At 41.2% G+C, this 16,934-nt stretch overlaps 1 protein-coding gene across 6 annotated transcripts in view; it reads right to left on the bottom strand.

The window, feature by feature from the left end:
* Window positions 1–11,936: 11,936 nt before the first annotated feature.
* ITGAE (integrin subunit alpha E) overlaps window positions 11,937–16,934 on the bottom strand; it is a 74,295-nt gene continuing 69,297 nt past the window's right edge. For 2 of the 6 annotated variants that reach the window (XM_041724843.1, XM_041724846.1), the window contains 2 exons: window positions 14,254–14,358; window positions 13,269–13,590 (listed from right to left, as the gene is read on the bottom strand). In XM_041724843.1, coding sequence (XP_041580777.1) covers window positions 13,495–13,590; window positions 14,254–14,358 — 201 coding nt within the window. In that variant the 3' untranslated portion in view covers window positions 13,269–13,494. Of the gene's footprint in view, window positions 12,282–13,268; window positions 13,591–14,253; window positions 14,359–16,934 lie in introns of those variants that run through there. The other 4 variants (XM_041724845.1, XM_041724844.1, XM_041724842.1 and 1 more) reach the window with 4 other exon arrangements.

The following is a 16,934-nucleotide window of genomic DNA, read 5'->3' as shown; positions in this document are numbered from 1 at the left end:
AGTGAAAAAATTCAGGCCTGATTTTTTAAATAGGAGAGAGATATGAAGCTGCCACTCTGTCCCAGTCATGACTGGGAATTTTATTTATTTTTAAAGATTTTATTTATTTATTCATGAGAGACAGAAAGACAGAGGCAGAGACACAGGCAGAGGGAGAAGCAGGCTCCTCAAGGGGAGCCTGATGCGGGGGAGAGAGATTGAGAGAGAGACAGAGGCAGAGGCAGAGACACAGACAGAGGGAGAAGTAGGCTCCTCAAGGGGAGCCTGATGTGGGACTCAATACCAGGACTCTGGAATCATGACCTGAGCCAAAGGCAGATGCTCAACCACTGAGCTACCCAGGGGTTCCATGACTGGGGATTTTAGAAGCTGATGTCATCCTGGGGGGAAGGCTTGGGAATTGTCACCAGACCTCCCTTCCTCACATTTCTACCAGCCTCTTCCTCAGTCTTCCTCTCACATGACTTTCCAATACTCAGAGGAGAGGCAGCCTCAATGGGTGACATCACACCTACAAAGATTCCATCAACCTGAGTCCAGGAGGAAGGTAGCCTTTTGAGGTCTCAAGATCTGGCCTGAAGAAGAGCTGGGCTGAAAAAACCCCACCAGGCCCCCTACCCTTGCATTAAGCCGCATATAGGACGGTGCCACATTGGGTTCCTCCACTCCCCAAAGCGAGTTCCAGGGCTTGTGGCCTGGCCTGTTTGTTCTGAAGGCACAGAGAGCTGGGCCTTCATTTCACAGGTTGGGTAACTGAGGCCCCAGGTCAGAGGGCAAAGCCTACAAGTAGCCCCAGTCCAGGACCCTCTCCCCTGGTCCTCCTTGCTCAGCCCTTTACTGAGTACCTACTGTGTGCTGCTGAAGGCTGAAATGCAAGGCCCCCTGCCCTGGTTGTGTGGCACATCCTAACTGCTGCTCTGCGTTTAGAGAAAGGGTTCTGCTTTTATCTGTCCACCAGTGTAGGCAGCCCCTCCTGAACCTCCATGACTCAGCTAAGACCAGGCTCCACTTTCTGATAGAACTATCCTAAAGTTTTAGGGACCACATGGGGGAGACTAGGAGGGGAAAGGAACACTCTTAGGGGTCAGGCCAGACCCCTCCTGTGGGCTTACTCACAGGGAAGCATCTTAAACTACTAGGTCCAGACCCATCAGTGGGTCATGATATCAATTTACTGGGTTAGAAACAGCATATCCAAAACAGAGAGACAGGGACACCTGGGTGGCTCAGCAGTTGAACGTCTACCTTTGGCTTAGGGTGTGATCCTGGAGTCCCAGAACTGAGTCCCACATTGGGCTCCCTGCATAGAGTCTGCTTCTCCCTCTGCCTGTGTCTCTGCCTCTGCCTCTCTGTGTGTCTCTCATGAATAAATGAATAAAATCTTAAAAAAAAAAAAAAAAAAGGAGAAAGAGACAGACAGATATCAGTGTGCTTATTAAGGAAGTAGGGTAGGCATAGTTTCAAGAAACTGGTGTTTGAAGTATGAGTGTGTGCATATGATGTGGAATGTATTTCTTCTTGTGGGTCACAGTCAAAACACCATGAAAAATGCTTCTAGAAAGCTGCAAACCCAAGTATCTGCATACTACATCCATAAGGAAGGCCAGCTCATCACCCCCACAAGTTCAGCTTGATACTCAATATACCCAAAGTGGGAGGAGGAACCTATGCTTTTTATACTTCCATTATTATAAAATTCAAAGTCAGAGATATTTCCAAAACCAAGATGTATTCTCTACTTGAAAGAAAACTGCCTATTGCTTTTGAGTGACGGTTTCTCCAGTTTCTACCTAATCCCATCTCCATAATTTTAAGAGCCCCCAAGCACCTTGTCCAGTGATCTTCACCAGTGAAGATGTCTCAGCACACACTACTTGCTCAACACTCTTCTAAATGCCATTAAGTGTATGGGCATATTTAACCATCACAACCCTAACACCTATGTGGTTGGTACAGTCATTATCCTTATTTTTTCCCTAAGGGGCTAGATATGTCTCCTAGTAAGCATCTGAGCCAGAATTTAAATCCAGGTGATCTGGCTCCCCAGCCCAAGCAATGATCTCCACTGTCACCATGAGCACAGTGCTTTACAGTTTCCACATGAACTCATTTGACTCACTCTGTGAGCCCAGCCAGAGAGGTGACTGTCAATCCCATTACACATCTGATGAACAAGGTCTAGGTCTCCCAGCCATCCACTCAGGGCTCAGTCCTCTAGAACTTGTGGCTTCTCTGGATGACATTTAGTAAGCTTGCACATTTGCCCTGCTACTGTGGAGGGAGGCCACTGCCAAGGCCCAGTCATATAGGGCTCCTCAAAGGGCAACAGATTTTCTCATGATGCCAGAGTGAGGGGTCAAGAGAATGGGCACCTCTGTGGCAGCTCCCACTGCTGCTGGGGCAGAGAGCATCTTGGCATGCCAAGAACTGACTAAGTGCCTTGAAATTAGACTTTCTGGGTCAGGGGTCAGGAGTGAATGGCGTGTCTTCAAAGTAGTCAAAACCCCTCCTTGATTTACCACCATATTCCTTCCCTCTCCTCTCCCAAAGTCTACATGATGCTTTATTATGAGTGTTGTGCACTTGAAAGAAGGATTGGCAGCGAGTGAACCATTCTCATCCAGTTCACAAGACTTCGCCTAGCTGAGTAACCTAAGGTACCAGCAGTAAACTGATGGGGATTATAAAGTGAATTTCTAAATGCCATTTTTTTCTTTTTATATCATCTCTTGCTCCTGAGGCTTGCCAACACGTTAAGCCTATTGCTCTGTGTGGTTTGGACACACAGCTGCGGCCATTTTGGTCTGCTCTGGGTCTGGGGACAATCTCTAGTTAAAAACATGGTGGATCCTTGGGGTACCTGGGTAGCTGAGTCGGTTGAGCATGCGACTTGATTTTGACTCAGGTCATGATCTCTGGGCCCTGGGATCAAGCCCTCTGTCAGGCTCTATGCTCAGCAGGGAATCTGCTTAAGGATTCTCTCCTTCTCCCTCTGTCCCTACCCCTGCTCATGTTCTCTCTAGAATAAATAAGTAAATCTTTAAAAAAAAAAAAAATGTGGTGGATTCTCATGTGTTGACATTGAAACTAACAGAGCCTCCAAATGTCCCCCTAAAGAAATGTGTTGGACTTTCTACTTAGTGGAAAATGGGCCCTCCTGACTCTGATTCCAACCTTTTCCCCATATCATTCTCTCTTCCTGCTCCTATGAATTTTATAGATTATAAGGGAGGAAGTATGGAGCAATAGAGTGAGCCTTGGAGGCTGGAGAATTACAAGGAAATCACCCCTTTAATGAAGAAAAACTCCCATTCTGTAGGAGATGAGAAGGAGCTTCTAAAATGGAAAGCACTGGCTGGCTCAGGTGGGTGGCTGAATGAGAGTGGCCAATAGCATTACTGTGTTTCTATCAGAGGCTTGAAGGTATCAAGATACCTTCAAGCCTCCAAAGATACACGGTTCCTCCTTTTCCCCTCTAGCCTTAGTAATAAGGGCTTCCCCTAGCACTGAAGCTTTTCTATTAGCCTGAGAAGGCTAACAAACCCAAAACATTCTCCCCCACAAAATTAAAGGAAGGCAAATAGAAACACCCCCCTACACACAAATTCCATAAAATAATGTGGTTCTTGGGATAAAGGTTCAGATATTACTTACACACAGTGAATGTGTTTCTACTTCCCACCCCCAAGGAGAGGAGGGTTCACACAAGGCCTAGAGGTTGGAGATTTGAGTCTGTGCTAGGGCACAAAAGGAGGTCACAGCAACATAAGGAAGGCCTTTGAGGACCATCTGCAGACCTGTCCTTCCTTCAGAGTCCTAAGTATCCTGGATGGCCCAGAAGGGACAAGAGTAGGAAAGGCATGCAAAGGGTTTCACAAAAGGTCCCACAAAGAAATTTATCCTTTAATTGTTCTTTTGTTCTAATAGTCCTGCTATGATAAACACATTCCATTAATAGACATTACTGGTCCATTTAAGAAGTAGCAGCTGCATTATTAATGTCATTTCAATATAATCAACAGGAGAAGCAAGATTGTCTCTGTGGGAAGCATTTCTGAGTCCATCATTTCTGTGACCTATCTTAATTGATGGGTTGTTATTCATTACTTAGTTCTCAAAATACAACCTGGGGAAAAACTCTACAGAGATATCAAATACTTAAAAAGAATAGAGTCAAATGTTGGTCCACTGAGCACTAAAAATGATAAAGATTCAAACTCACGTCAACCAAACCCTCACAGTAGCAACAACTCTAACACCGTATGTCTTAGAGCAAGCTCATCTTGTTCTTCCTCCTGCAGTGCTACAGTGCTTTGTGAAACTCACCTCCATCCCCTCTATTCTGCTCCACTCTCAAATTCACAGAACTGAAGTAGTAATGAAATGAAATGAAATGAGTAGGAAATCCTCTTATAAAAAATACACTGTGATAATAAAATAAAAAAAAAATACACTGTGAGAAGTTGTGGCTTCCCATAGTTCTTCATACACAATTCTTCCTTAGGTTACTCTTTATTGCAATTACTATCCCCACCTGCCTTCCAGCCTCACATGCTCCATTATGCACACTCTGCTTCAGCTGAATTGGCTTGCATGCTTTACCACACCCTTCATTTTCCAACCTCCATGCTTTTGCCCACGGCTGGTCTCCCCTCAGTCCTCCATAGCTTCAAGGGGTCTCTCTCCTTCATGAAGGCTTCCAGGATCCTTTGCCTTCTCTAAATTCCCAAAGGACAGGATCTGTACAATACAGGGAGTTACCATTGGATACATATCTGTCATAGAGGACTATGAGTGCAGGAATGGCCTTTACCACTCCTTGTATCACAGAGCCTTCATCAAGTAGATGGTCATGGAGCCTTGTGAAATGATAAGAGGGGGAGGAGCACAGAAAGGAAGGAAAAAAGGGAGGGAGGATTGATTGATTCCTGATCACCCTGCCTCTGGCCATTAACCTGCATATTTAAGTGTCTGAGGACAGAGTGACTAAGCCTTTATTTTTGTGTGCATACTCAGATTTCAGACATAATTCTGCCAGAACATTAAGTTAAATTTTTCTCCCGAAGCAACTTTTTCATCATCAAGACTCCAAGTCTATGCTAATAAGACCTATCCATTGACAAAGCATAATCAGATGAACAAACTCTGATCTTACAGCTAGTATCTCCCAAGGGGTGTGACTCTTGCATGAAAATCATCTGGATGCTTGCCTAAAAAGCAGATATTCAGGCCCAAGCTGGACTAGCGCCTCAAGAGCCTTTAGTGGGCAAGGCCAAGGAACCCAAAATGCTGAGCTCCACCTGTAACTCTTGTGCCCACCTGTCTACCCACCATCTAGTTCCTTCCATTAACAGTGTCACTATGAAAACTCTGAAAACCACCACTCTACCCAGGGCTTTCACTTCAGCCTTGCCAAGTCTGTCAGGAATCTTTGGTGGAAAAAAATCATTAGATTTGGAAATCCAAAAATCTGCTGTTCCAACAGCTCCTCTACATACTAGATGTGTGGGGTTGTTTCTTCCTCCATAAAACAGAGCTAAAAGTCTCTGGCGTGGTCATTAAGATTAGCTGTAAAAGTACAAAGCCCAGGGTAGGACACTGCTTTTCTTAAATGGAAGTAGGAGGTCTGTGAAGTTGGATGAGGAATATGTTACATATTTTTTTACTGCTCTTTAACTGAAATTTAACATTTCCTTTAATTATGAACATGGGCAACAAACCACAGCAGTATTAGCAATATCTGTCTCTTGGCACCGATAGAAATTAGAGATATCTTCTCACATTACAGTTATTGGAGATAATCTCAAAATACATTTTAAGCCCATGACTACTTTGTAAGAAGAGTAGTTATTAGACCTGCTGCTTTAACACTTTAATAAAGAAGCACATATATCTCTAATACTCTGATTACTGTATTTCTATATAATTGGTTCATTGTAAACTTTTATGTATTTGAAAACAAGCTGATGAATGGATAGATGGGAAAATATGTGATAAGGCAAGCATAGTGTAAAATGTTAATGTAAGAAACTAGATGGTGGGTAGATAGGTGTTCACAACTGCAAAATTCAACTTTTCATAATACAATTTTAGGGAAAAAAATCTAAAAACAGGTTCCTAGGTTTCACCAGACCACCAAAGGGGTATATGGCACAGAAAAAAGTTAGAAATCCCTGACTTAGAGGTACTAGTGTTCTTCACTAGCTAGCTAATCTGCAGGGTGAGTTCATCATTGGGCAAAGTACCCTAAGCCTCCATGTAGAAATCCAGGAATTAGGCTGGTAGCCTTTTCCTAGACTAGGAAATCTAAAAGGTTTGCAGAATCAAAGTGGTTCTCCCACCCTAGCACTCCAACCTTAATCTCTGACCTCACAGCTCTAAAGAGAAAAAAGATTACACCAGAGCAGGACACTAGTCAAACTCCAGAAACCAAGACCAAGAGCCTGAGAACATCTGCCAGCACTCTAGGCAGGGTGAGTCCAGGCCCCTTTCTCAGGCCCTGGACAGAAAGAGGAGACATCCCCTAAAGACCACATCTTCAATCACCTCCCTCCCAGCTCTGCCCTGAGAACTGCAACTCGCTATAGGGTCCCAGAATCCTCTTTTCAGGATAGAAGTGGAACGAGGAGCAGGGCCTCCAGCTGGCTCTCCTGGAGGTTGCCACCATTTTCTGGTTTCTCTGTGGTACTTAGAAGAGTTTCTTTTATTTTTTTTTTTAAGATTTTATTTATTTATCCATGAGAGACACACACAGAGAGAGCGAGAGAGGCAGAGACACAGGTAGAGGGAGAAGCAGGCTCCATGCAGGGAGCCTGATGTGGGACTTGATCCCAGGATTCCAGGATCACACCCTGGGCCGAAGGCAGGCACTCAACCGCTGAGCCACCCAGGCGTCCTGAGTTTCTCTTTTAGACCACCAGTATGGACCACTGCTTCCTAATGCACACCAGCAAATTTGTATGACTCAGTTCCTCCATTCTGGAGGTCACATTGCTCCTATTCTATCTGAGTCAAATCACTTTTACTTGCCCAGAGGCTCCAAAGTTCAAAGGGAGAAATACACCTCTTACTTCTATCCTAGAAGATGGTGCAGTTCAGAAGAGCTAATGAGAAAATACCAAATACCAAGGCCACATTTAAACTAGATAAGAAAGAAAAAATAAAGCACAGAGGGGAAAAAAAAAAATCATCTTATTTTGTGGGAAAATACATGGTCTTGCCAGTAAACTAAAGCAATGATTATACATCTATTAAGCATAAAGTTAAAAAAAACAGAGATCTCAGAACATGTTCATGCTGCTAAACATGTAACATGGCTCAGTCCTTCTGGAAAGCTTCTTGGCAATGTACAATTACAAAAATGTCTTTAATTGCATTTTTGGAAAAAGTCTAAAGGGTCTCTTTATAAACTGTAAAGAGCCATGCAAATTTATTAATTCCCCAAAGATTAATTAACCCAAGGTGTCACCTCTTCCTATCTACTCTACCCACATATGACAGCAGCATTTTTTCTCTGACACTGGTTCCTTGAAAATGGTCACAAATTCCCACAAATGGCAGAACATATGATTCTATTTGTGTTAAGGAAAACAAACCCAAAAACTATATACTATTTATGTATATATGTGAATACTTATAAATGTACAAAGCCTGGAAGGATATATGCTAAACCAGTTCACCTCAGCTTCTAAGGAGGGCCTCTGATGAGGCAGGGTGTGACAAAGGCAATTTCTCACTTTTTTTTTTTAAGATTTATTTGAGAAAGAGAAAGAGCACAAATGGGAGGGGCAGAGGAAGCAAGAATCTCCAGCAGACTCCATGCTGAGAGTGGAATCTGAAGTGGGGCTCGACCTCACAACCCTGAGATCATGGCCTGAGCTGAAACCAAAAGCCTGATGTTTAACTGACTGTGCCACCCAAGCGCCCCAGTTTTTCACTTTTTGCTATGATCTACGACAGTGTTATTATTTATGTACTTTCCAAAATATCTTCCCATTGGTCAGAGTCAACTTAGTCAACTGAAGTTGGGAATTGTCTATTTAGGTGCATCAGGCTACTTCCTGAACTCTGAAATTAGAACTACTCTTCCTAAAGTGATTAAATGTTGAATAAAGATGTGGTATATATCTGCAATGGAATACCACTCAGCCATCAAAAAAAAAAAAGAAATCTTGCCATTTGCAACAATATGGATGAAACTAGAGGTATTATGCTAAGCAAAATAAGTCAATCAGAGAAAGACAATTATCAAATGATCTCACTCATATATAGAATTTAAGAAACAAAACAGAGGAGCATAGGGGAAGAGAGGAAAAAATAAGACAAAATCAGAGATGGAGACAAACCATAAGAGACTCTTAATCACAGGAAACAAATTGAGGGTTGCTGGAGAGGAGAAGGGTGGGGGATGAGGTAACTGGGTGACGGGCATTAAGGAGGGCACGGGATGTGATGAGCACTGTGTGTTATATACAACGGATGAATCACTAAACTCTATCTCTGACACTAATAATACATTATATATTAATTGAATTTAAATTTTTAAAATTCAGATAAAAAAAGTTTCGCTTGATTCCATTTACTAAATCTGTTCTTAAAAGCAGTAGCAGGGCTGGCTGGCTCAGTCAGTAGAGCATGCAACTCTTGATCTTACATAGGTGCGGGCTTGGGCCCCACATTGGGTGTAGAGAGTATTTAAAGAGAAATTCTTTTAAAAAAAGGGGCACCTGGGTGGCTCAGTCAGTGAAGCCTTCAGCTCAGATCATGATCCCAGGGTCCTAGGATCAAGCCCCGTGTTGTGCTCCCTCCTCAGTGGGGAGCCTGCTTCTCCCTCTTCCACTACCCCTTGTTTGTGTGTGCTCTCTCTCTCTCTGTCAAATAAATAAACTCTTTAAAATAAATCTTAAAAAAAAGTAATGGTAGAATTCTGGCACTATTACAAGGTTTACCATTACTAATTATAGCTAGGAGACCCAAAAATACCTATAGCCTGATCTTAAGTAAATATCCCTCCTTAGCAGGGGTAGAGATGTGCATAGATACGTAGATAATGTGAGGCTTCTGGGCTTGGCTATATGAAGCATCCCTTTCTCAAAATTTAATTAGGCCTAAAATGTTTGACAGATTTAGGTTTTCACATCTATATGATGTCATCTCTCCAACAATCAAATCCAAAGTTCCAATGTTATCACAAGAGAAAAATGTTATTTGAATCTATAGTCACTAGCCTGTAACAGGGGAAATGAAAATAGAGAAATCATGAGGGGCATTTTCTCCATGCTGGTGTCAGTCTGACCTCATCTTGGTCCTTATCTGGTCAAGACAGTGGCCATGACCCACTGTCCTAGATCTATATGAGCTTTGGCACTTCCTATTCCCAGGCAGAGGAGGGTAAACAGGAAATAGAAAATGCCTGGCATTAGAGAGTCATCTTTTATTTAATTTTTTTTTCTTTAGATTTTATTTTTTACTTTAGAGACAGAGTGAGAGAGAGAGCACAGGAGCAGAGGCAGAGGGAGGAGGGAGAAGCAGACTCCCCATTGGGCAGGGAGCCCAACACAGAGCTTGATCCCATGACTCTGGGATCATGACCTAAGCCAAAGGCAGATGCTTAACTGCTTGTGCCACCCAGGTGCCCTGAAAGGCATCTTTTAGAATAAAGACAGGCCTTGGCCCAAGCTATAACACATAAATTTGTAAAATCTAATCATGTCTCTTTTTCAGGGTCTTCCTTTTCAGACTGGACCCTTATCTAGTCTCTTAACTACAATTGCATTGGCTTAACTCCAGTCAGATCAGCACAGCTATCAGTTAATAGCTCACAGGTGGTCAATATAAGGCTTGACTGTTACAATGACAGTAGGGTCTTATTTGTAATAAAAAAAAAAAAGTATAAACGCATGGGTTGCAAGTTACCTGTAACACTGAAAATTTAGACATAACTCCTGAGCCCAACAACAGGGAAATATTGAAGCAAACTTACCTCTTTCTTTGTTCAAAGGCAAATCCTCTGAAATAAGAAATATAAAGAAGAGGGACGCCTGGGTGGCTCAGCGGTTGAGCATCTGTCTTTCGTTCAGGGCGTGATCCTGGGATCCCTGGATCGAGTCCCACATCGGGCTCCCTGCATGGAGCCTGCTTCTCCCTCTGCCTATGTCTCTGCCTCTCTCTTTGTCTCTCATGAATAAATGAATAAAATCTTTAAAAAAAAAAGTTCAGTAAGATGGCCAGATAAGATAAATATTCAAAACAAATTATTTTAAATACAAGCCCTATAATCAGCCAGGGGAAAAAGATATTGTTCACAGTAGTAATTAAAAATATAATACAGCTGGAAAAAAAATACAGCTGGAAATAAGTCTTCATAAATTAAGATCTCTTAAGAAAATTATAAAACCTGGCTGCAGGGTGTTTTTAAAAATCTCAGCAAGTGAGGAAATGCCATATTTTTTTAGTAGGAAAACAACACTGTAAAGTAAGCAATTCTTCCCAACCCAATCTGTACATTTAAATTAAAACTCCAAAGGGCTTCTTCTGTATATTTGAAACACAGACACTAGAATTACCTGAAAAAAATATAATCAGTAATTTTCTTAAGAATGAAAATGTCCTATCAGGTATCAAAATTTACTGCAACATTATAATAATGAAAACTGGTATCAAAAACTGGATACAATTTTTCACAATGATCAGGTTAGCAAAATAGTTAAAGTTTGATGATGCCAGTGGTGGCAAGGTGCACAGTGGTATAAACTAGTAAAAACTTTTTGGAGGTTGCCATCATGTATCAAAAAAAATTTAATTGAAGTATAGCTGACAATGTTTTAGGTATACAACATAGTGATTCAACAACTCTACATGTTATGCTATGCCTACCTCAAGCATAGCTACCATCAGTCACCACATGATGCTATAACAATACCACTGACTTTAATCCCCTTCCTGTGCCTTCCATTTCTGTGACTTATTTCATCTATCCAAATTTTAAATGCATGCAATTCCTGAGCCAATAATTGTGCTAGGAACTTACCCATCAATATACTTGAAAAGCATAGTAGGCAGGATACATGTTTAGAGATGTTCACCATATCTTTTCTTTGTAATAAAAAAAGGAGGAATGCCTGGATGGCTGAGCGGTTGGGCTCTGCTTTCTGCTCAGGACATGATCCTGGAGTTCAGGGATGAGTCCCACATCAAGCTCCCTGAGGGGAGCCTACTTCTCCCTCTGCCTGTGTCTCTGCCTCTCTTTGTGTGTATCTCTTATGAATCAATCAATCAATAAATCAATAAATGAAATGGAAACAACCTAAATATCTACTTTGTTAAGTAAATACAACATAGTGTATTATGGAACTGCTAAAAAGAATAGGGTAGATCTGCAGATGTTGCTATTGAAAGATACCTAGAATCTATTAGATGACAAAGCAGGAGGTGGGACACGACATACAATGTAGTTCCATTTGTATATAGTTTTATATATAGAGAAAGAAATATATCTATAGAGAGAAAGCTTATGTTGATATACACATAGAAATATTTTTAAAGACTCAAAAAATGTATTAAACAGTGGCTGCTTTTGGAAAGAGACTGGAGGCAGAGAGAAGAGGGAGACTTTTCATTTTTTAGATATCTTCTGTGCTATTTTGAACTTATCATTTGCATAATGCTAGAAAGTGTTCCTTCAGTTGTGGTACTGGTACATGAACAAAAAGATCAGTGAAACAAAATTAAATTTCCAGAATTTGTATGTGTATGTATGAATTTCACAAGGAATAACAGAATTTTAAGGCAGCCCCGGTGGCTCAGCAGTTTAGCGCCACCTTCAGCCCAGGGCGTGATCCTGGAGACCTAGGATGGAGTCCCATGTCAGGCTCCCTGCATGGAGCCTGCTTCTCCCTCTGCCTATGTCTCTGCCTCTCTCTCTCTCTCTCTCTCTCTCTCTGTGTTTCATGAATAAATAAATAAAATCTTTTAAAAAGTAGCATAATTTCAAATTATTAATATGCATTTCAACAAATGACATAGAGACAACTGTTATTCATTGGAAATAATATTGTTAGACTCAAGGTCAACAAGAAAACAGAAACTACTTTAGATATTTCAAGCAGAAAGGGATTTAATAAAAGAGAGTTATGTTTCAAATTTGTCAGGATGGCTTGAAAATAAAAATAGAGGAGTTGGTATCACCCAGAAGTCAGGAGTTGCAGGAAGCTGCCACCACCACCAGAGGCTACAGTGTCTGCTGCAGAGGGGTCTGTACTCATCTGCTGCCACCATAGTTGCTGCAGCCAAAAGAAAAACATTTGTCTTTCCATCTTTAGTTTCATGCAAGTGCCTGATGCTGGCAAAATGTAAAACTAGAAAATCACTGCAAGGGAGTCTGGGAAGTGTTTAAAGCTTTCTAGGCCCTGTGATATGGGAGAATGTGGATAAGCAAAGGAGGTAGTTATTTCAGTAAGTGGTGCACTGAAAGTTATGCTTCTGGGGAAAAAAAGAAACAAAACTCAGTCCCTAATTCATACCTTTTACACATATAAATTTCAGAAAAAAGTAAAAGTTAAAAGAAATAATGAAAGCATCTGAATTAGATAAAGAAGAAGGATTACTTTCTACATTATATACCAATACACCAATTTTTGCAATAACTTATGATCCATGAAAACAACAAAGATTGCTCCATTGCAGGATTAAGAAAGGGGAGATAGGGTCAAGTTTTAACAGCATGGGGCATAAAAATAAGATACTAAGAACAAAGCCAGACTGTAACTAGGTGCTAATCACCCAGGCCAGTTTCCATCCCTTCCTGTGGAAGAGTGCGCTCTCCCAGTGACAGTATTTATTTACCAAGGAGCAAAAGTCTCCCCGAGCAATTCACTTAGCAGGAAGCTGGGTAAGAATCAGCACAGTGCATTAAATAGTTATTCATACATACAACAGAAATGAAACTACAGAACAAAGTCTTGGTTTTCTCCTCACCTCCCTAGTTCCTGTTTTGGCGACTTTTGTTTTACATTTGTTATAGGTGGTGTTCTTTTGTGGCCTGACTTGAAATAATAGGCAACATCTTAGAAATCTAGATCTAAGATCTTACAAATGCTTCTGACCACTGTCTGCCATGATGTACTTTGTAGAACACTATGTTGGGAGACAGTAATAGAAATGACAAGAAAAAACATTCTTAGGCAAATAAGGTTAGAAATTGCTATACCTCCTCTTGGGGGGAAAAAACACGCAAAGTATATTATATTTCCATATTAAAGGCACTTCAGTGAAGGAAAGAGTTTAACTTTATTTAATATTATATGTTCCCCAAGTTTACTTTCTGTACAACACACACTTTTGGGACAATGTATGGTTAAAAAACAATATTCCACAATTTGTTGGATTCTACTCTAGATCATCTTAAAAAAAAAAAAAAAAAAAAGGAACAACACAAAGTCTCTAGAAGTTTGAAGACTGGTTGACGTTCTCTCCCAAGAGATGAGGAAGCTGGTCCTAATTTTCTTCTGTTAGCAGATTCTCTGATTTCAGCTGGGCCTTCCTTGTGTTGTCCAAGTTCAGGTGTTGGTATTTTCTTTTAAAAAAGCCACACTAAAACATAAGAGGGGAAGTACCCTAAGATACCCACATATTTTAGAAAACCATTATATAGTTGTTGCCAAAATAGCTCCTATAATCCTCTGCTTTTCATGCCTCCTCTGAATCTCTCCCAGATAATTGGATCCTTCAAGATCTGTCTTAAATGCTGCCTTTCCACAATCCTTTTTTGGTGCTCATTCTCCAGTCAGAAGCAAAAAATCACCTTCCTTTGAATCCCCAAAGCTCCTTAACCTTTTTAACTTAACAAATTCTGCAAAGTATTATAGTTTTAGCTGTAATGGATCTTATTTATGTAAAAGTATGCAACCTATTATGGGTAGTATGGCCTCATACATCAAGAAACTCACAAAGAGGGACACCCGGGTGGCTCAGTGGTTGAGCATCTGCCTTTGGCTCAGGGCATGATCCTGGGGTCCTGGGATGGAGTCCCAACTCAGGCTCCCTGCAGACAGCCTGCTTCTCCCTCTGCCTATGTCTCTGCCTCTCTCTCTCTCTCTCTCTCTCTCTGTCTCTCATGAATAAATAAATAAAATCTTAAAAAAAAAAAAAAAAAAAACAGGGGAAGGAAAGCAAAGGATTTAAATAGGAGAATGATCATCATCTCCGTTTTAGGAAAATCTTTCTGTACTATTATTTCACAAGAGTAGAACTGACCTTGAATAGGATGACTGTGATCATAATCAAAGCCAAAAGGCCACCAAGAACGCTTCCAATGATGACAGGTAAATAATACTTCTCTTTCAGGAAGATGACAGTGATCTGGAACAAGACAAAGAGATCATCCAATATGTCTGCTAAAGCAGATGAGAAAACAATTCTACATGTTATTGTAAGGAGCAAAATATGAAAACTTGGCAACATTCTGCATATTGACCAAGGCCGATGACAATAAAGAGGTAAGCTAAATGTTTCCTGATGCGGCATCTAAAATTATCTAATGAGGGATCCCTGGGTGGCGCAGTGGTTTGGCGCCTGCCTTTGGCCCAGGGCGCGATCCTGGAGACCCGGGATCAAATCCCACGTCAGGCTCCCGGTGCATGGAGCCTGCTTCTCCCTCTGCCTGTGTCTCTGCCTCTCTCTCTCTCTCTCTGTGTGACTATCATAAATAAATAAAAATTTTTTAAAAATTTTAAAAAATAAAAATAAAAAAAAATAAAATTATCTAATGAGACTTCCAGTTTCTGGTCCCACATGTAGAGTGCATGGTAAGCACCACCCTGTACTAACAAGTAAAAAGCTAAACAGACTGAAAAATCAACAACTCTTCTTGACCTCCTAAGAAGGAAGGACATTTGGCAAACTGCTGCCCCCAAGACTGGTGAGACAGATAGATAAATACAGGGAGTAGAGGCTTCCCAGTGCTGGGGTAAGAAAACCTGATCTGTAAGCTGATTACAAGCAGCTCAGTACTGACAACTTTCAAGAGTTAAAAACCCAAGGGAACCCAGTCATAAAGGAGCCCCCAACACTATAATATTTTCCTCCAGGAGCTTTACTAGGTTCCTACAGTAAATACTGGAGAAAAATCCCTTTGTGCTTCTGGGAAGAGAAGAAAAGGAACCATTCTGAAATAGCCAGAGTACTCTGTTTGGCCTACCCCCCAGGGAAACTAGTTAATGGAGCCTAACCTGCTAAGTAAGGTATTACCAGAGCCTAACTGAGCTGGGATAAGAGAAATACCCAGTTCAAGCCCACTCTAGATATATTGTCCCACCTAAGGGGGTTGAAAAACAAAAGAGAAACACTTGTGAAGTTCACAGCCCAGAGGCATAGGATCACTAAGAGACTGAAACCTTATCATAGGATGGTAGAGCACTTCCCTTCCCCAAACCTCACCACATTAGTAAAGACCTATTTATAGCAGTTCCTTTTACCTAGTACATCATGTCCAGCTATCAGGAATATACCAAAAGACAAAAAACACAATCTGAAGACACAAAACAAGCATCAGAACCAGAAATGGAAAGGACGTTTGAATTATCATACCTGGAATTTAAAACAACTATGATTAACATGGTAAGGGCTTTAATGGGTAAAGAAGACAGCATGCAAGAACAAAGACAAAGAATAGATAGGTAATGTAAGCAGAAAGATGAAAATCCCAGGAAAGAACCAAAAAGAAATGCTAGAGATTAAAAAAAACAAAAAAACAAAAAAAAACAAAACCCACTGTAACAGAAATGAAGAATGCCTTTGATGGGCTCATTAGTAGACTGGTCATGGCTGAAGAATCTCTGAGCTAGATATACCAAAAGAATCCTTGAATATAATAAGACTTCTGGTCCACAGTACACTATCAGAAAAGTTTTTGGGGAATCAAAAGTTATACATGGATTTTTGACTATGTGGGGAGGTGGAACCCCTAAATCCTCATGTTCAAGAGTCAACAGTACTTACAGCATTCTTCTATTAGAAGCCATCCCAGCATTGTTGTCTAAGGCTGTCTCAATTTCAAGAGCCTAAGCTCTCTTCTCACTAGCAGGACTCAGCTGGAAAGCTCAGAGGACACTGCTTCCCAAGTAAGACCCACTTATGGCCCTCCCAAGTTGTGTTCTGCATACAGACCATGGTCAGAGCTTCTCAAGAGTCAGGTGGGGCCAGAGGGCCACCAAGACTTCTCTGCCCAAAACACTGAGGTCTTTTCACACATGTGCTTAAGCACCAAGGTCAGAGGGCTTTGGAGATCATTTCTGTATAGATTGGAAAGCTGGACAAATTTACCTTTAAGGGTTTTTTGGGTTTTTGTTTTGTTTTTTTGTTTTTTGTTTTCTGTTTTTTGTTTTGAGAGATAGTGAGCAAGCACGCGAACATGGGGAGGAAGAGGGAATCTCCAGTGGACTCTGTGCTAAGCAGAGACTGTTGCAGGCTTGATCCCTTGACCCCAAGATCATGACCTAAGCTGAAACCAAGAGCTGGACGCTCAACCAACTGAGCCACCCAGGCACCCTAAACAAATTTACCTTTAAGGCCTCTTCCAATTAAGTAATAAATGTCAGTTATTTCCTATAGTTGACCCTCTAGGCAACTATATGATTCAATCATTTTGAATAGAAGTAAGTTCTGGGCCTTGAGAAAGGAGGGAGCAAAGCAACAAAGAAGGAGGAACAACATGAAGAGAGCAGGATTTTCTTCTATGGAAGAGTGAAGTAGAGGATTGCAGGGGGGAAGGATTTGAGAATCTGGGTTTAGGAAAATAATGTAAGGAAGTCTCAAGGTCACAGTGGTGTAATAGGACAGTTTCGAGTAGAAGAAACGCTACTCTTTCTCAAAGCCTCTTCCTTTTCCTCTTCTAAATCCACAGGCTGCAGAACTGCCCCCAAGCTACCCTAGTAAGG

This window comes from Vulpes lagopus, chromosome 12 (genome assembly GCF_018345385.1).
Source record: "Vulpes lagopus strain Blue_001 chromosome 12, ASM1834538v1, whole genome shotgun sequence".
NCBI lineage: Eukaryota > Metazoa > Chordata > Mammalia > Carnivora > Canidae > Vulpes > Vulpes lagopus.
This window is presented reverse-complemented; position numbering and strand designations above follow the sequence as displayed.